General features: G+C 37.0%; 1 protein-coding gene across 3 annotated transcripts in view; it reads right to left on the reverse strand.

Annotated features, from left to right (window-relative positions):
* The window catches only part of DPP10 (dipeptidyl peptidase like 10), a 477,295-nt gene that overhangs the window by 207,997 nt on the left and 248,735 nt on the right, over window positions 1-20,563 (reverse strand). For all 3 annotated transcript variants that reach the window (XM_039382111.1, XM_027723612.2, XM_039382115.1), the window contains exon 2: window positions 5,757-5,871. In XM_039382111.1, the coding sequence (XP_039238045.1) occupies window positions 5,757-5,871 (115 nt within the window). The remainder of the gene's footprint in view (window positions 1-5,756; window positions 5,872-20,563) is intronic.

The raw sequence follows: 20,563 nt of genomic DNA on the forward strand, positions 1-20,563 counted from the left end.
GAGGGCAAGGATATGTGACATTAGAAAGGGAGTCTGCTACAGGCCACCTGGCAAGGAAGACAAAGTGGATGAGACCCTCAAAAGACAAACAGGGGTGTCCTCACATGCACAAGCCCCAGTCTTCATGGGGGACTTCAACCACACCAGTATCTGTTGGGGGGGCAGCACAGCAGGGCATAACCAATCCAGGAGGTTCCTGGTTGATGGTAATTTCCTTCTCCAAGTGATATGGATACAGACCTGTTGGAGCAGGCCCAGAGGAGGCCACAAAGATGCTCAAGGGCTGGAGCACCCATCCTATGAAAACAGGCTGAGAGTTGGAGTTGTTCAGTCTGGAGAAGAGAAGGCTCTTGGGACACCTCAGAGCACCTTCCAGTACCTAAAGGGGTTCCAAGAGAGCTGGAGAGGAACTTTGAACAAGGACCTGGAGTGACAGGACAAGGGGGAATGGCTTTAAACTGAAAGAGGGAAGGCTTAGATTAGATATTAAGATGAAATTCTTCAATGTGAGGGTGTTGAGGCACTGGGACAGTCTGCCCAGAGAAGTTGTGGATGCACCATTCCTGGAAGTGTTCAAGGCCAGGTTTGATGGGGGTTTGAGCAACCTGGTCTAGTGGAAAGTGGCCCTGCCCATAGCAGGGGGTTCAAACAAGATGATCTTTAAGGTCCCTTTCAATCCAAACTATTCTTTGATTCTAGGATGTACTTGTGTTTTTTTTTAAAAAGACTACCTTTTACCACTTTGTATTTATTACATTACAAAATAGCCTACTATCTCTTTTTCATTTCTGTTGTAAATTTTATTGAATTATTCCTTGAAGGAGTTATATTTCCAATGTCCTCACACAATTTGTCAGAGATTTCTATTTCATTCTGAAATTATATATATATTTATGGATATAATTATACAGATTATAGAAGATAAAAACAAAACCAAATGTTAAAAACTAAAAGGCTACTTTTTAACTGTACATCCAAACTAAATATAGTTCAACGACTGATGTGTATTAATTCCAAATGACAAACCTATTTGTGCTTACCAAACTAGAAGACTGCAAAAGTAGAAATTAATAGCCTTGTTACTTCTCATGAGTTTATAGGATATTATTTCTGCAGGCTAAAAGTAGTCTACACATCTCATAAAATTTACCTTCTAACTTAGCAAATAAAACTAATAATTATGTTGTGCTGTATACCATTAACTGAAGCTCCCTATTGACTTTTCTGTGGAAAAAATGTTTTCATGCTAGAAATCAGGATAAAGGCTTCACATTAAATGCCATGGAAAAACACCACTACTAAACTGTATGCAAGCTAACAGGTATATTGATAACTGGGAATTAGGATAGTTCATATTGTGTTTGCATGACAAAGGAAAAAAAACCTGCCTTAAAGTAGTCAGATATGAAAAGCTGACTTGCCAGTGTACAGTAGTTACAGGAAGTCTATACAGCATTGACCAGAAACCTGAATCTTCTGGCAATGATTCTCCATATCACAAAAAAAAAAATGTTTAGTTTGTTTTCTATTAATTTAAGAGTAATATGAGAGATGGTATCGAGGGGTCGATCCTAACCCTGTTCTAAACAGTTTTTCTCTCATATATAACCCAAATGGATTCTCTTCTCTTCTCAAAATCTTTCAAAAAGAGCATTTCCTGCCAATTTGGCTGGCCTAAATGTTCTCTAAAGGAATTTTTCTTTAAAGCTGTCCTTTTTTTTTCATCATGTGACAGCAAAGCAAACACTGAGTGTTCTCTGAGTCTGTGATTAGAGGTACATGCCAGTTTGCTCAACAGTAAGTACATCTATCAGCAGGCATGGTTTAAATGCCAATATCAATATCTCAGTAAAGGAGTCCTGAGTAAAGCATTTGAGTCTGCCACATCTTCAGAAATTGTAAGTTAACATGAAGGTAGAACTACTGTCAGTCCCTAAATGAAAACACAGCCTTAAGTGTTGTGGCAAAACACCTATACAAGGGTAGCAATGTCTGTACAACCCTTAGATCATTCTCAGGTGATTTTTCATATAAAAGCTTTTAAGTGCTAATCCTTCCAGTTGAGCATTTCTCACTTTTGAAATACAGATCAACAGTGATCAATCAGATAGGTCTTCACATAATTCCTGCAATAGGGAACATACTGTCATGATATAAAGCAAAAAAAAAAGAAAATAAAATATGTTGATTTAAAGGCAGGAGTGATTTAAAGGAACTGATCTCTAAAAATCTACCCATCAATATTTCAGTATGTGCAGGTATGTGACGAAACTCTGAAAACATGAAATAGAATACAAGCAGAAAAAGAACGATACTTGTGTTATATTTATACTGACATACAAACTAAATGATGGCATCTCATAAACAGCTATTTATGTTTATGCACCGGCCACTAATTCCCAATATAAAGATATATTTATAAGATTATTCCCAAGGTATTTTCTTTTGTTTTGTCTTAAATACTTCTCAAGCAATCAACTCCAAATATTACATAAAAATAACTAGATTCATAATTAAGTTGCCCCAGAGGACAAACAGGCTCCTACTCTGAAACTCTCAAGTTTTTCCACACTCCAGTTCCTTGCTTTAACAACACTAACCTCATTCTTTTGTATCTTCATGCACTTTCTTTAGCCTAGCACTTATTTAATTTCAAAGAAAACTAGCAGGGATATTTGCCTTCTACTCCCAAGTACAGAGCAGTGTAGCAATTTCTACTTGATGGGTGCAATGGGGTTTATTTAATGCACTCCTTATTCCACAGAGATTCACTTGTTGAGCCCCAACGAGTGGTTATTGGACTGGGAGTTCATTCAGATTCTGCCACTGATGTCTTACATCACTGAATGGTTTGGCCTTCCATTTTTCCATATCTTTGTTGAGAACACTAAGATATTTATAAAGATTCCGAGTATGATTATAGATTAAAAGCAAGATAAAAGGTACCAAAATATTACTAATACTGTCGGTACAATTTACTAAAACCACAACCATAATTACAACACAGATGCTTCAGACTTGAACAGAAGCTATAAGTAGGTCAAAATACATCTCTTATTTCAACATAGTTCCTGCTTCCTGTTGTATATTCAAGTTATATTTCATGTAATAAAAAAATACTAAAAAAAAACCCCAAAAAACTACATCAACAACAACAAAAAAGCAAGAATTTTCTTTTAGTTTTAGTACCAATTCCATATTTACTGGAAGCTAGAGCCTCTTTGAAGCCTTTTGCTTAAAAAACTTACACTTTCTTTTAAAAACTTGCTATCCCATATGGAAGCATTGATCTCTCTACTAAAAAAAGGCAGGAAAGCTGTTGCTCAAAGTTTGAGAGAACTGCAATGACAGCTGTGAGTGTACACAGACATAAGAGTTTCTTATATTGTGGACAAAACAACGTATAAATAACTGTAGGCAAAAGAGACATTCCTGTTGTATTTGGCATATCAGTAAACACACTTTTGCCTCAAAAAAAATACAAATGAAACAATCAGGCTTCTGAGCAACAACGATCTGAAATGATTATCATCTCCATAAAAAGAAGCAGTACGATGTACAGTGTTTAGGGGAATTTACATGAAATCTAAAAAGCACCCATCCATACAGGCAGAACTAAATAGGGAAAGAACTCTCTGATGCTCAAAATGGTATTAGAAATAATAAGCAATGCACTCTGAAGTATCCCAAGGTAACACAGGACATAATTCCCCCTATTTCACTGAAGATCTAAATTCAGACCTATTATATTTTATGAGAAGACTTTGCTAACCCAAGTATTTATGTAACAGATTAGTGGCACTTTAGAACTGAGCACCTCCCAACAGCCAGATGTGTGATGGGCTCCAACTTTCTCCTCTCCTCAAATGCAAACATCCCAAAGTGATCTTACATATATTCATGACAAAATAGCTTCAGCTATAGTGCTTAGTACCTGCCAGCAGACCAGTAGAGTATCAAAATATTTTCTTCCAAAAATATATTAATTAATAATGAAAGTGAAGGGGGAACAGCACTGATTAGGGTCAAAACAGGGAAAGTAGCTGTCCTACAATGTGCCTCCAAATCTTTCTTTGGTAAGCATTTCCAACCTGCAATAAAGCCCAGTTTTACGGACCTAGATCATTCTGGGAAAAAGGTTTTTATTTATATCAAGCTTTACAGTCTCTATGGGATATCTTAGAGCATCTGAGCTGACAGAACTAGTTTTCACTCGCATGGCTTGAAATGAAATGTAGGTCCCAGCTTATGCAAGTTTACAAGCAAGCTCTCTGGATTTTGAAACAGCCTTGGAGGTGTTGTAATTCGCTGAGCATTTTTAACATATTTTTAAGAAAAAGGTTAACATTTCCCTAGGTTGTTTATTCTTTTTCCACGAGTGCCTTCGAAGACTTCAGTTTATGTTTTTTACATCATTAATAATTCTCTATAGGTATAAGAGCCACAGCTGATCTTTATTATTGTAGATTCCAGCATAACATTTGATTTTTTGCAAGTCTTCCAAAAAAGCTACCTCTCCTTGAAGCAGAAAACAGTCTTCTGTCTTAAAGTGTACCAGGAGACACTACCATTTGCTCTCAAAATCTCTTTTCTGTTATTCCCTGAAGAAACTCCTATACACTGAGACTACAGCAGAACAACTTTGCTTTTATTTTTCTCAAGTGTTCAACATGGAAATAGGCAGTCACTTTGGACAGCACCAGGCATATGTAGCAGATATTTACACAAAACAGAAGAAGCAGAATAGTCCATAGTATTCCTATGTACTGTCTCCAGCTGTGTCATTCCCTCTAACAAGCAAAGTTTTTTGATCCTTTTGCATTCAGTCTCATCACCTTCCTTTCAAGCAGTAGTGGTCTACTGCTGTACTTGTTCATGGACAGACACAGCTAGCATCCCTTGATGATTTCATCCAGTGACCAAATAGTCTGGAACCATTATTTAACTAAAAAGTACTTTAATAACCCTTTGGTTTACACAATTGGGGCACTTCAATAGCAGAACATATGCAGAACAATATTTACCTTCTAGGCATGCCAAGCAAATCAGGTACTTTATGCTGTAACTTTAAAACTGACAAAAGAATTCAAAGATATTTTTCCTTTAAAACTTGTGCAGCGTTTCCTTCTCAAATTCTATGATATAGTTAAATAGTTCTTGATTCAGTGGTAAAAAGAAAGTCTTTGGAAAAATAACTCAAATCATATTAGAACCAAAAAAAAAAAAAAAAGGTATAATTATTTTACAGATCTAACTGCTCTTTTAGTCTAATACTTGTGCTCTCCCTTTTTTTTTCTGTGACTGAACCATTAATTTCCCCTATTCGTTTTTGAGAGAAAGAAAAGGGAAGAAGCCTGTGCATGTACATATGAAAGATGCATGTTCTGATCAGTGAGAAGTTTCATTCTGGGAATTTGTTTCTAATGACATGCAGCTTTCTCTTAGCTCATCTGTGAATCTGAAACTACAGCCCAAGTGACAAAATCTTAAAGTCAGCTCACATCTGCTGGAGCTAATGAGGATTGCTTGTAGCCATCCCAAGGCTGACACAATCCTAAGGACCTATTGCCAAACCCAAGTGCTTCTGCTCCACAAGGCCTCCAGTAACTGTTGAGTCCCCACAGGCACAAAATTTGTAGTAGCCACAAGTTAAAAATGCTCAAGGGCAAGAGATACTTTAACAATCATATATCACTTTTCATGACTGCATTATGAATCATACACCTTTAATAAGATAAAATAAAGAAGTAGGTTACCTGGGGTTAAAAGAATGACTGACATAGTGATGAGTGAACAAACAACTAGAATCACCAGGAGCGCAATAGCAATTCCCTTCCAGTTCCTCTGCGGAGGGCTGTTACTTCCAAGTTCCTACAGGAATGGAAAAAAATAAAATAAAAGGAAAAGACCATGTTTCACAAACATACATTTCTAGAACTATTAGTGATAGGAAAATTGCTCAGTGCATACTCATAATCACAGCACAGGAGGTGCTCATGATCCCTCCCTGGTCCACAGTACACAAAGTCATCCAAAGGTGTGTAACTCTTATGCTTTTTAATAGATCCCTCTCTTTTTTTTTAATATATAAATATGTAATTTTATACCCCTAAGAGAAAATCAAATCATCTGATGCAAGCTGTCCAAAATACAACCTGTGTTAAAATGTGCTGAACATAAACTTCAGGACAGTATCACTAGCAGTTTATAAGATAATTACAGAAATGAAATGTAGCAATTTACTGTAATTCTACCTAACACGGTATGGACCATAAAGGTTTAAATACACATCCTTTTTAATGTACACTATTAAACTTATTTGTAATAGAAAACACTAACAAAACTGCCTGAGGCTGCAAGTATTCCATCTGAAGCTACAAGCTCTTTTTCCCTATTCAGTAAATCAACTGTTAACTGCTCCCCTATTAGTTATAAAAAAACAACAGTAGCTTATAACAAATGTTAAATGGATGCTTCTTTAACTACTAGTGCACTTAAACCTACATCCTGTGTGGTTACACGTTTACCTCCTGCCAAGCTCCATTTACGTTTGTCAGTAATAGCAATACATTGTCTGTGTTCATGGTACAGTTTAAGACCAAATAGCATGTAAACATCTAACAACAGAATGACAAAAATAGTACAATTGTTTCTTACAACCCTAACTTTCCCTCACAGAAACCAATATTTTTTTCTATCTATATCTGGAAAGCATAAATGTTTCTCTGCCACAATTACTCGTATCTTTAGTATCCCAAAACTAAATGCTAACGCAAGATTGTGAAAAAAAAAAAAAAAAACCTGGGAGGAACTTGTGAGAAGATCCTACTTCATCCTACTTACAAAGGTGAGGTATTTATACAAGCGCTCCACAATCAACACAAGCTCCCACTAAGCTCCAACTAAATACCAGGTGGGGTAAAAACATGGCTTTAGTTCACACTTGCCCTTTAGTTCACAACAGCATATAAAAGCTTCTCTACTCCTCCCACTGCCAGGACGTGCACCAGCAGAGCTCTGTGAGGCTGCCTCTCCACTGAATGCACAGGGAATGACTGCCACGAAAGATGAGAGATTATGTGGAGTCTCTCCTATTTGATCCTCAGTACTGGTTTTGTTAATCCTGTGATACACACCGAGAATGTTCTTTCATCTTTTCCACTGGGCAAAAGGGCAGAGGGATGAGGACAGCCACCTCAGCCAGTTTATTCTATTGGGAGGACTAAGTTGCAGGAAAGCACGTCCTTGTTCTGTTTTATAAGCTTCCAAAAGCATGTTCAAACTTTTTCACATATGCATTATTTCATTTTGCTTTTCTGAGTTATAATCATTGTGAAATGGAGAAGTCTTAACAAAAAGAGGCAATGCTCTTGTGACTTCTTAGCTGACACACATAACCTCAACACCACACATCACCCACAACAGCAGCTCCAACAGTGTCTTTAACTTTTTAATATTTTTTCAGCCACTCAGACATTCATTTCTGCCTGTAAAAGCCATTTTCTCTCCCTGGTCCTCTTTTCCAGGAAACATAAGCAGATGAAGGCCAGTCCCTCCGACATTGAACTCTGTGCAGCTTTCCTGGGAATCACTGTGCAGAAGAACCTGATTACCACGACCAACAACAAATCTTTGATACCAAAGGGTTTTTAACTGAAGATCAGGACTCCTGTCCTTGGCTCACAGGGGGAAAAAATGGTGTAAGAAGGAACTCCTGGCATTCGTCTCCATTCTCCATCCCATTGCCCCTGCTTCCCAGCCCCATGCCAGCCTGTCTGCTCCCCTCATTTTCTTCAGCTCTTTCAGATTCCCTCCCACCCTGTGAAATATAAATTACCACAGCAGCTTCCTGACTAGCCTTAAAGACCAGGTTTTCAAGGCCTGCATGATGGCTTCATGAGCCTCTTTGGTGATCCCAAGGATATGAGGATTGCATGGTTCAATCCCTTCTGGACAGCTCTGACCACACTGACATTGCAATGATCCGCAGCATTTTCATAAAAATACAGAACTTCTGTGTCCTGCATTTAAATCCATACCCACGCTATTATTTTACCTTAAGTAAGAATTGTTTTAATGTTAATAGCTCACTCTAGAAAACACAGACTTACTCTAAACATAACAGTATTAGCCTTATTTCTATGACGTTTGACAGATAAAAGAACTGGCAGCTCATAAAACCAAGTGGTGGTGAGAAAACAGTAGTTTCCCTCTGAGCATCATGAAACTCTATTCCAAAGGATTGGCTTAAAATGACAGAAGCTGGACAACTTGATGAATGTACCAAAGCCTCTAAAAACTGTACCAAGTCCTCATTATTCAAGACATTCTTCTCTGCAGACATGAATATTGTTTAGTTTCTAAAAATAAGGCTTCATTCTAAATACTTGTGCAAATTTTTGCAACGAGAATAGCAAACAGTTGAATCAAGTATTGAGCACACAAAGCTTACAGGTACCCACAGTGAGAAAGAAGAGAGCTTCCAGATAGCTGAAATCTTGGAGACTGGCATACAAAGAACTCAACTTCCATTAAAAATAAAGTACTTTGTTTCAATATTTGGATAAAATGTATGAGTTGTATCAAGTTATATTACAATTTATCAAAGGTCATGATGTTGTTTTGATATTGAGTGACAACATTCTTGTAAGACATTTAAAAAGTTATTGTACACAAACATATATATTTGATGAAATATTAGAAAAATTATTATAAGGTGAATTCATAGTACAATTAGTATGAAGGACATCTGCAATCAATTTTTTTGATGTTAATGAATTCAACTCTTGGACTGTGACCTACAAAGTTTTAAAACAGAGTAAGCTGCTGTTCTTCAACAATAAAATAGTTTCAGACTCACACTGCCTTTAAAAATGATCATAAGCAAAAGGCAGATAAATAGATGCTTGGACTGTGACAAGACAAAAGCTGTCCTTTTTGAGAGTGATTAGAAGACAGAGGCATTGAAAAAGAAACATCACAGAGAGCCACACAATGAGAAGGTTTTGACATTACAATTTCCCTGTAACTGCAAACTACCACATAACAACTGAACACACAGATGGAGATTTAAGGATCTAACCTGCTAAACAGGCTCTTCTATTAATGTGGTTTGAAAAACATCAACTCTTGAATATGGTGGTTTACATATAACACTGTTATATTATTATAGATTTTACAATCTAACTCTAATGAATCAGAAAATGGCTGCTCAAAGCATAATGCAATTGCAAGTTTTCTCATTATTTAGAGTAGCTTTTTCACAAACCATTTAATTGCCTTGTTGCCAAAAAAAAATCCGTTAGTAATATATATTTCTGAATGTAATTTCTGACTAATACCTTAGTAAAACACAGCCACAAAGAGAAAAATTAAATACTGCATGCACAAAGAACTGTACACCAATGTTAGAGAACCTAATGCCTACTCCTGCCAAATGTTAAAGAACACATTTACCAAGAGCTATTATTCACCAACATGAGGGAACTCAGCCCATATAGGTGAATGGACATTGTAGCCTCAGAGCCTAAAGTTTCTGCTTTGTGATTGTCTCCACTTAATATCTGTTGAAAAGACCCCTAAAAGAAAAGACTGGTCTTAAAAACTATATACTACATGTATGATATAATCTTACAGAGGTTGCAAACTCTGCAGTAGTAACCAAACAAAAAACAAAAACAAAAACCTTCAGACTGGATGTGAGGGATGACAGGTTGAGGCTGTCAAAGGAAAGCATGAGTCATCTCAACCCTTCAGCATCCCTCTATGTTAAATCCCACTCACCACTGCAAAACAAGGTATTTCAGTAGGAAATGCTGAAAAAAATACACCCAGCAAACACACAAAGAAAAATATAAGTCAAATATGCTGAAGCATTTTTCTCTCTCCTTTTCTAGGCTGATTTCCAAATATATCCTCCCTCTCCAAATAGAATTTACAGACTGATGGGGAACTAATTCACTACAAGTATAAAAATCTTTTAAGCACTAGCAAGATACAGCTTTGAATATCACAATCTAGGGCACAGAATCATAAAATGGTTTGAGTTGGAAGGGACCTTAAAGATCATCTCATTGCAACCCCTCTGCCATGAGCACCTTCCACCAGACAAGGTAGCTTAAAGCCCCATCCAACCTGGTCTTGAACACTGCCAGGAAATCCACAGCTTTTCTTGGCAACCTGTTCCAGTGCCTCCACTGACACAGTGAAGAATTTCTTCCTTATGTCTAATGTAAACACGTCCCCCTTCAGTTTAAAGCCATTCTCGCTTGTTCTGTCACTCCATGCCCTTGCAAATAGGCCCTCTCCAGCTCTCTTGTAGCTCCTTTAGGTACTGGAAGGTGCTCTAAGGTCTTCCCAGAGCCTTTGCTTCTCTGGGCTGAACAGTCTCAAGTCTCTCAGCCTCTCGTCACAGGAAAGATGCTGCAGCCCTCTGACCATATTTGTGGCCTCCTCTGGACTCCCTCCAAGGTGCAGGTCCCTCTTACACAGCTTGGTGTCATCAGCAAACTTGCTAAGAGTGCCCTCGATCCCACTGTCTATGTCATTCTAACCCTGTGGTAGAAGGCTGTTCTGAGTTGTTGTTCTCTACTTTTGAATGAAATGCAAGTCATGAAATGTAGATGTTTCACCTTAAAAAAAAAAAAAACTACAAAAATATCTCCATAATAGCTGTGTGACTGTAACAAGAAGATACGTCCCAAGTTCCTATTACAATAAGAATGACAATGTGAAACTAAGTTCCATTAAATGTATTTCATTCGGAAATATTTTTTATCCCTTGACATAGAAAATGAAGTGCATATTTTAACTTATATTGGGGATATCAATTTGGGAAAAAGAAACTCTTAAAATTAAGAGATGTACTATCTTAAAGAAACACAAAAACCCTCAAATATTTCCATATTTTTACCTGAATAAACTTACAGTCTTTCTTGTAAACAGCATGACAAAAAAAAAAATAAAAATCACAGTTTCCTTCCTAAAACTTATTGGCTTGTACAGTTTTATTTTTAATCAATGAGGATAAAAAGTCTAAGACATATTTTTTCTAGCAAACATGTACAACTAAGGTTGTTGTAAGACAACAAAAGGTCGGAAAATATTGGCGCAACCTGCTGCATTAATAAGTCATGTTTTTGAATTATCTTAATAGCATTTTCCTGATTTCTTGGAAAGCTATTTGTGTAAAGCACCATACAATTTCTACAATGGAAATAATGACAGAAGTAGTAGCGACTTCCTGGTAGAAGTAGGCACATGGAAGGGCATTGGCCTGGGGACTACAGAGTGCCTCTGCTAGGTTTTTCTAGAAGATGAAGGTTAGTTAAAATCCAGCATCTCTATTGGGAGACTTTCAGAGACAAGCTAACCCTGGGAGCTGGCTTTAAGTAAGCTGCTTTTTCTCCTAGAACTACCTGCCTGTGCTGCAATTGACTCAGGTGATAAATGGTGAGATGAGTCAAATATAGAAAATATGCATTTTTCTATAAAAATTAAGAACAAGAATTCAACCAGTTTGTGTGTAGAGCTGGGTACAGCTCAAAGTGAAAGCAGAGATTCTGCCCTTGTTTCTGCAGTCTGGAGTGAACTTTACCAGGCTGAAGTGTTTGGTGGTACAGGTGTGCAGATGCACATTGCTGTTTGCTCTTAGACTGTGGGTATTTGGAACGGAAAATCCACCAGCACTGAGCTGCAGCAGTGTCTGGTGGTTGCCTGGTTTTGTGTTGAGGCATGGAAGGCAGACAAAGTATCTCAGCTAGAAGACCTATGGCCTGTAGCAGTTTCTGCCAGAATAGCATCTTCTGAAGCCTTGAATGAATAATCTGCTTTCTTCTGTCTTTTGGTTTTTTAATATACTCTTGCTGTACTGTCACCAGGACAGAGCCTACAGAGGAAAGCACTAAGAATCACAGCCTTCCCTTATTTTGGCAAGAATTTCAGGGGAAAAGTGCATTAGAGAGGAAAAGTAAATGTAATTTGCTTTGCAGTAGGAATGAGAATGAGTCTCTCTGTAGCTTAGATATATCACAACAGTATCACTTAATGACTCCTCCAGCATCTACTTCATTAAACTCTTACCATTTGCATTTCCCAAACATGAAGAGAAGGTGATAAATGAAAAAAGACAAATAGTTTCATGTTGCATTTCAGGTGTTTTAAAAGACAGACTCAAGAGACTTATAACAGAAATACTGTAGTCTTTACAAAACTCTTTATAGAGCTGGTGATATTAAATAATATCTGCCCTGGGTGTGCAGTGTGCTATTTGAAGGGAAATTACCCCAGCAAGCATTCTGATTTTGTGATCAAATGATTGTGTCCATTTTTTTTCCAACTGTTTTTGACTAATCACATGGCCTAGATGGCAAGAGAGACTAAAAGACAGATCCACAAAGTGGCACAGAATAGTTATAATACATTTGCATAAGTACCTATCATTTTCATCCCTCATGTTCCCTTTACAGTTTGCTGTGTTATAAGACCCTGTTGCTCCAGTTCTTATCTGAATGATTATGGCCACACAATTACTTTCCCCGGTCAATATCTTTATTCATGAAAACATTGGCATTTCTTTTCAGAGTCATTGTAAAATGCCACTTTAAGAGGAATGCAGGACTCTATCAGCTCTGTGGATAATCGGTATTTTAGAAAGAGAGCAGCTTGTTAGTAATTACCCTGCCCAGAACAGGTGCAGGATTTGGATATGGGAACAATCTGTCTTCACATTTTTATTTTTTTGGGCTGTGCTGGTAAGACAAAGCCCTCCTTTTGCAGAGCCAACCTGAAAACAAACCTAGACCAAAACAACTAAAACAAACCAAAACTCACCTCTTCTAAGCAAAAATAAACTTAAAGAATAAATGTGCACATATAAGTCATTCTGAGAAGTGTCGATCACTCACACTGGTTGTTAACCTTGCAAAACATTTTGTGCTTTCTTTCAGCTTGGTCATTTTTGTTCTAAAGAGAGAGAGATTTTCCCTGGACCTGCAAGTGCCTATTCATGAACTGAGTTTTGGTAATTTGGGGTATTTTGGAACAGCTTTGTCAACAACCTTAGTTCCAACTGCTCACAAAAAAATACCAGAAACATTTATGGAATCTATTTAATGTATTACAGCCAGCATTAAGAATACACTCCACATCTTCCCATTCATTTTTCAGTGTACCTTGTAACATTTGCTTAAACACAATGAGCTGGCTATTACATTAGACAAACAAGTAAAAGCATAACTTCTAAAGCATTCTGCCAAAACCCTTGTCCAAGGTCTAATCACAGCAGATGAGTTTAAAATTTTGGTCATTACTCATGCATGCAATACATACAAAAGCAGAGAGATGGGTCAGCACAACTGATCAAAACAGTGTGGCACATTCACAAGTCAAAATCTGTGGCCCTCTGCTTTTTTTAACTAACACAGCAGTATTCACATTTTCAGTACAGAAAAACAAGAAGGAGGAAGCAAAGGAAATACGGAAAATGCAGGTCATGGAAAATACTGCTATAAGGACTGTTGAATAGCTGGGGCAGAGAGAGACTTGGATAAAATAACAATGGATGACAGAACTGGTTTGTATTTGAACTAAAAAGAACAGTCACAATGTAGAAAAAAGCTACAGAAGGCAAGGGAATTCCTTTGGCTTTTGGGAGCTGAGTTGAATGCAACACACTTCTATGAAGAGCTATAATGCAATGTAGAGTTACTGCAGCATTAGAGGCAATGTTATTGAGCCTCAGGATTTCAAAGTTATTATCCCTTTTCATCCTGTATTCACAATCTTTTATAGTTTGTTTCTAACAGTTTCAGAAATAAAAATACTGTATCCTTTTTCCAACCCAGCATAAACACTTGGAGAGTTAAGGAGAATAACAAAGTTATGACAAGATGTAGATACATGAAAACTACAGAATCCCTACCAATAGGGATTTCTGCATGTAACAGAATAATGGCTAATGAATCGCTGTTTTATTAAACAAAACTATTTACAACACTTTTCCAACCTCCCCTGCAAATCTCATCTCCACACAGTTGGTTGTCAAGAGGAGTCACACACCCTTTTGAGGGTTTCAGGCTCACTGAAGGCTCTGCTGTGACTTCAGGTTATGTTCCCTGTGTTCTCATCAGACCAAAGCTCCAGTATTCCCACCATGCTACTTCTTCTTTTCCTCACAAAAGTCTCATCTTGAAGCTAATGAGATTTTTGTCTGATTATGAAAAGGTATCTCTGCATCTTGAACACTGCCTGCAGGATTACACGGAAATACAGCAAGCGGCTCATTTCCAGTAAGCCCACACATTGTTAGCATCTAGAGGAAATCAACAATTCATTTGCCATAATGAAAGAAAATTCTTAAAGTATTTTACTACAGCAAGTAATGCCAAGGACAGAAAAAGATGACAGAGCAGCAGACAAAAACATGATTTTACTCAGGTTACTGATGTAACAGAAGTCTATATAAATACTGGCACAGTCATTTATGGTCAAAAGGGTATTTTCACAGTCTTGCTGATCCTAATTTTAATGAAATGTCACAAGATAGTAACATATTTCTTCCATTCTTATTATCTTGAAGAAAAATCCCCCAACTAAGTAAAATACTATTTTTCAAAAAAAAAAAAAAAACAAACATAAAAAATACATGAATACAGGTTATACATGTTGCATACTCACAGATTTTTCTACAGATATAACAACATTGTTTGATGGAATTTGTCCTTTTCATTGCTCAGAAACAGAGTTATACAAAGTATACCTGATTGCTTAAAAAAGTTTTTAAAATGTATTTTTATTTCTCAATATATTTGCAAGGTCCCATAAGAGATGACCTTTAAAACTGACATCATCAGTTTTGCCATTAATGTCCAGATCTGCTTGATAACACAATATCACACTTCACTGAAGGTTAGATAAACAGGGAAGGTTACTAAACTGCAGTAATGTCACAGAAGTCATACTCAAGTTTATGCCACATAATTTTACAATTTAAATTGAACACAGTGTCTGTATATTTAGTGGTATGAAACTGAGCTCTGCACTGGTGCATGACTTTCAAGTAAGAGCACTGCTAGGTTAGAAAAAACCAAAATTGCCTTTTGGAAAAAAAAAGCACAAAATTTGTGTTCAGGTATTTGTACCCACACTTAATTCTATGCCATTTAAGAGGCCCGAAAAATGGAATTGCAAAAACTTTTTTTTTTACATGACTGAGATTAAATCAGGAGTTGTCAAACCATGGAACACATTTTAAAGGTTATTTTTGCAAATTTACATCAATATTTTTCTATTTGTTTTCAGATTTACATAGAAGTTACTTAGAAATAGAACAAGTAATTTAAATCCAAATTTGCCTTAATAAGATTCTGTGTGCACATACGAATGTACACACATACACATATCACTGAATATATATACAGTTAAACATTATTCAAGGCAACATTCCTATAAATAAATTAAAGTGTAAATAAACCAAAGACTGTCAGTACCAGAAGACGGAACACTGTAATCTCTGTGTTTAGAGGGATCTGAGGCAGTAGAAAGTTAGATGATTTTTCCAAGGTTGTGTGAGAATGGTAAACCAGCATCTCTTTATGCAAATATTTGTGAACAAAACTGTAGCAAACAACATTATTTCGCCAGTATCAGTGGACTCTATTTAGAAATTTATTGCCTGGTTTTTCACAGTCCACTTCATGATTAAGTTACCTGCTTTTCCAAAAAATGGAATTTTATTTAAAGCAGAGGAATACTATGATTCTATGATCAGAAATAAAGATATGGCTTACTCCTGCATTTTTTAGGGAAAAAAAAGCCAGGGAATTGATCAGGAAATTTTTAGATTTAATACAATATGCTATGTTATATAGAATTAATATGTGTAATAACTCAGTGGAACCATGACCACATTTCACTTAAAAACATTACATTTTTCACACACACATACACACACAGAGAGTTTGCAAAAAAGCATTTATAGAAAGACAACAGGTCCAAAAAAAAAAGAAACAACTAAAAAAAACTAGGGAAAAAAAAAAAAAAAAAAAAAAAAAATAAGCAAATAAAAAAACACCTTATCAGGAATTTCTTGGCCATTTTACAGGATTCATTGATTTTTTTTCAGTATACTTCCAGATAATGTAAAACTCCAGCTTTTCTCCCCTGCAAATTCTTCTTACCTAGTGGTCAACCCTATCTACACATAACACTCCAAAGGTTCTTTATCCATTACGTTTCATGGGGAAATGTGAACCACCCAACAAGGTATTAGCTCTTGATTGGTCTAGAGAAAATGCAAATGACTCATGGTGAGACAAAGTCCTGTCTTCTTCTCCAGGTGCTAAGACAGTTCTGCCTCGTGGGCATGTCCATCAGCAGAAAGCCTAGGGCAAACTTCAACAGATAGGCTGAAGGGGTAGGACAGAAACTGGGGGGTGACACAGTCTTCCAAGTGACCATTGCTCAGAGACTGGCTGGGCATGGAGCTGCCTGTGGGAATCACAGAATCCATTAGGTTGGAAAAGACCTCCCAGACCTTGGAGTCCAACCCATGACCAAACACCATTTTGTCAACCAGACCATGGCACTGAGTGCCATTTCCTTAAACACCTCCAGGGACGGTGACTCCACCACCTCCCTGGGTAGCCCATTCAAATATCTAATCACCCTTTCTGGGAAGAAATTCTTCCTAATGTCCAAACTAAGCCTCCCCTGGTGCAGCTTAAGACTGTGTCCTCTTCTTCTACCGCTAGTTGCCTGGAAGGCAGTTGGTGATTTCCTTTGCATCACTTGTTTTATTTTGTCTTTCCTCCATTTATCCAACTGTCTTCATCTGGACCTACAAGTTCTCTCTTCCTGTTTCCACCCTGGTCCCACAAGCAAGCAGAATGAGCAAATGACTTCATGATACTGAGCTGTTGGACAGGTCAACTCACCACAAGCATGTGTGTCCTGTTCTCACAACGCTCTCCGGCATCTACATTTAATGATTGCACCACCACGTTATCTTTTATTTCCTTTCAGTGACATTACATTGTAGCTGCCCCCAGTACAGCAGGAAACTGAAGTCTCTCTGAAACTGAGTATGGATTGAGTCAAGATGCTCCTACTGACAAGCTTTTCCAGATGTTGTTTTTATTGAAAACCAAAGAAATGCATAGATACACTAAGGTCTGCTCTAGAAGCTTAGACATTCTGAGAAACAACTCAAATGAACCTTTGATTGTAGGGATAAATAATCCATTGTGACCATCCAACTCTCAGAAAAAGCTCCTGTGGCAGCTGGGAAGTTCTAGCCCTGCAAGGGACATACAGAACTAAGCAGAGAAGGTGCCTAGATCTGGTATTTGTGCAGTTAATAAAAATAAAGCAAGATGGAGAGGAAAAACAGAGGATGACCCACAAGAAGACATTTTGTCATTCCACATGGAGTTTCTACTTTACGCATAGCTCTGTGTTTAGCACGGTTGCATAAAGAACACAGAAGAGCAAAAAACTGTATTAGTGAAGCTTAGAGAAAGGTGCCCACGGCCTTTGCCAGCTGGGGATTAGGTACTGTATTTTCATGCAGTATGAAATAACAATAGTTGAGTTATTTCTCATGTCTAATTTACTATTTTCTTTAAATAAAAGATATCTCTGCAATGCACAAAACCAGCTCTGTCACTGAATTTTCCATTAATGCACTGAAGGTAATTTGTTGTCTACAGATCCAGTACTCACAACAGATTCTCAGCTCAAAATCTCTGCTTGGCTTTGAGCTTTAATATAAGAGCCAAATAATTCCTCTAGATCCACTTCAACAGCTCCTACTGAAATATCTGGAGGCAGAGGAAAATATTTGACTCGAAGGTGTTGGGCTACCAGACAGGCTATAATACTGTGTTTTTCTTATATACACTTCAAGAGATATACTGTAGGCCTTAAAGGAAAAGGATTCTTGCAATACTCCATGATTCTCCAGATTAAAAATTAAAAAAGTATCACCTTTCATTTCCTTTTTCTAAATACTTGCTTGTTTTTTAACAAGAGTGAATGAACATACTCAGTCTGTCCCCTAAAACAAGCTACTAGAAGTCAAAATCCAGGCCTACATGGACAAATAATCTGAATAACTTATTAAATAAGTTACAAAAGGAGTTTTCCCAGATTCATGCCACGCAAAAATGCGTTCACTGGTAATTTTGAATGTTCATAAAATACAAACTACTTTCAGAGCAAAGACAGGAAAAAAAAAACCCAAACAAGCTAAAGCAAACAAACCACCCAAAGAACAGTAGTGTGGATTTTATCACAGACAAGTGATAATGATTAGCAAATGTCTTTTCAAATGGGTGGAAACCTAAAAAAAATTATTTTTTAGCTAATTCATAAAAAAGAATTGTATCAAATGTGTCGATGCAGTCAATACCTGACTTTCACAAGAAAATTTCCTTCTTTCCATTTTTTTTTATTCTATGCCTGTGGGTTTTCTTCCTGTTTTCTACAGCTCATAGTACCGTATGTTCCTTATTCCCTGTTGAGTAACTGAATAATCTTTTATATCCCTGTCTCCTTGGTGTAAACAATTTATGAAATTTTCTGGAAGCAGCTATATTACAACTTATGAGATTACAAATTTAGGCAGCTCTAGCTGTTCCCACAGGATCAAAATTTTGAATAACATTAAAACTACCCCCAAGTGATGAAGTCAGCAGCTGGCTACATGCTGCACCCGTGATTCCTGACTACAGCGGCCCTTGAAGGAAGCAACTCCTCAAGTCAAGGAGTGTGGAGACCTGCAGCCAAATCCCCATGACTCTGCTGGGTAGAGGGTATTGAAAATAAAAATAAAGTACTGAAGTAGCTGTTGTGCAGCACACTGAGTGGAAAAACAAAGCCCAGAGACCGAACTCCAACCTTTCTAACTTACCCAGTCAGAAGATAGTAAAAAAAGCTCAAAACCAACCAAGGGCAACAAACCAAAAGTGGCTCTGACAAAACTGACTCTGACACAAGTTGGTCTGATGGACCAGTTTGTTCAAAAATTAATAACTCTTCCCTTCTGTCCCTAGTGTAATTGGTCATCACAAGCCTCACAAATAACCCCATCACACCTTTCAGCAACAGAGGACCCAAAGACATTTTTCTTTGCAGAGTCTTCTCACTTAGACTTTCTTGGAAGTAAATAGGGACCGGACACTGATTTTTTTCATGAAAACTAGTGTCAGTAAAAAGCTCAGCTTTTAAAATCAAATCAATCAGTAACCTGGAGTCCTATTTCCTTTAATGTTTTCTACAGAAGTCTTTGAGGGCAAAAAGCATGGATTATCACACATTTAAAAGTGAAATAAAAGTAATAATCTCATCAGTTCATCAAGACTACCTGTCTACAACAGAATAATCTGCAAAACAACACAATATTTTAATTTCATGATGTTTCAACATGATGTAGCAAGACAAATTGAAGCAATATATCCCATACGAAAACCTTTGAAGTTCTAATCCAGTATAGTAAGAACTGCATATCTACATTGGTGATATTAATCTTAATTAAAATACATCTAAATGGTTTCTTATGTACCATAGTTGGAATGTGGTAAACTGGGGCCATTTTATAAGAGTCATTCTTCTGACCTAGCAAAACAGATCTTGATAGTAATTATTCCATTATTTCCCCTAGAAGGAGAGTATACATACATTATTTTATTTATACATCATACTGCAAACAGGATTTTGCTACAAAATTGAAATAGGACATTATTACTTGATAATTTTATTACCTGAGTAATGTTATCCTGTGCAGTTATGAGTTACAAGCAGAAAGCTGGATTGTTCTTTAAGTAAGAATGGAAAAACTGAATAAAAAACTAGACATCTGAAAACATCCCAGAGAATAAGATAAAGTGTTGCAATGTACAGCTACACCAAGAGTAATTGCATATGCCAGCTTCTAAAACAAGAAGCTACTAAAAATAACACATTAATTCTTCTGGGTGCCTTTACCAAAGTGGCAATCAAAAATTGCAGTTTACCCAAAAGCTGCCTATATACTACTCGCTATCTACCAGGAAATGTACCACCCCATCTGAATAGATCTATGTCAGTAGCCAATTCACTGCAAGACACTGCAATAAGAATGCTTTATTTTCTGTTTTCTATGCATTCCCTGTGGTTATTAGTTGCATATTTAGGTAACCCTGCAAGTGAGCAATGAATGAAAGAAACCCTTGGTGCTTTTGTTAATAATTTATTTTAAGGTTGCAACTTAAAATATTTAAGCAAACCAAGTAAGAACAGGGCATAAACTCTTTTTAAAAAAATAAGACCCGTTCTAGTTCTGTCAGCCACCCAGTAATTACTGCTTAATGCGAAGGTTACAAAGAAAAGAAAAACATATTATTCAGATTACAAATAAAGCTATTGTTGTTGGGCTAAGGAGAAGAATTAAATCAATCCCTCAGCTACAGCCACTTTATCAGGAAGGGCCCACAAGCAATACTTAGTTGTTCCCCTTATGACCATGCACATCTTCTTGTGCTCTAAATTGAAGGTGCAATTATTTGTGCTCTGACTGCAGCCAGGT

Source organism: Pipra filicauda, unplaced genomic scaffold (assembly GCF_003945595.2).
Source record: "Pipra filicauda isolate LSUMZ 115617 unplaced genomic scaffold, ASM394559v2 scaffold10_size6260569_pilon, whole genome shotgun sequence".
In the NCBI taxonomy this organism is placed as follows: domain Eukaryota; kingdom Metazoa; phylum Chordata; class Aves; order Passeriformes; family Pipridae; genus Pipra; species Pipra filicauda.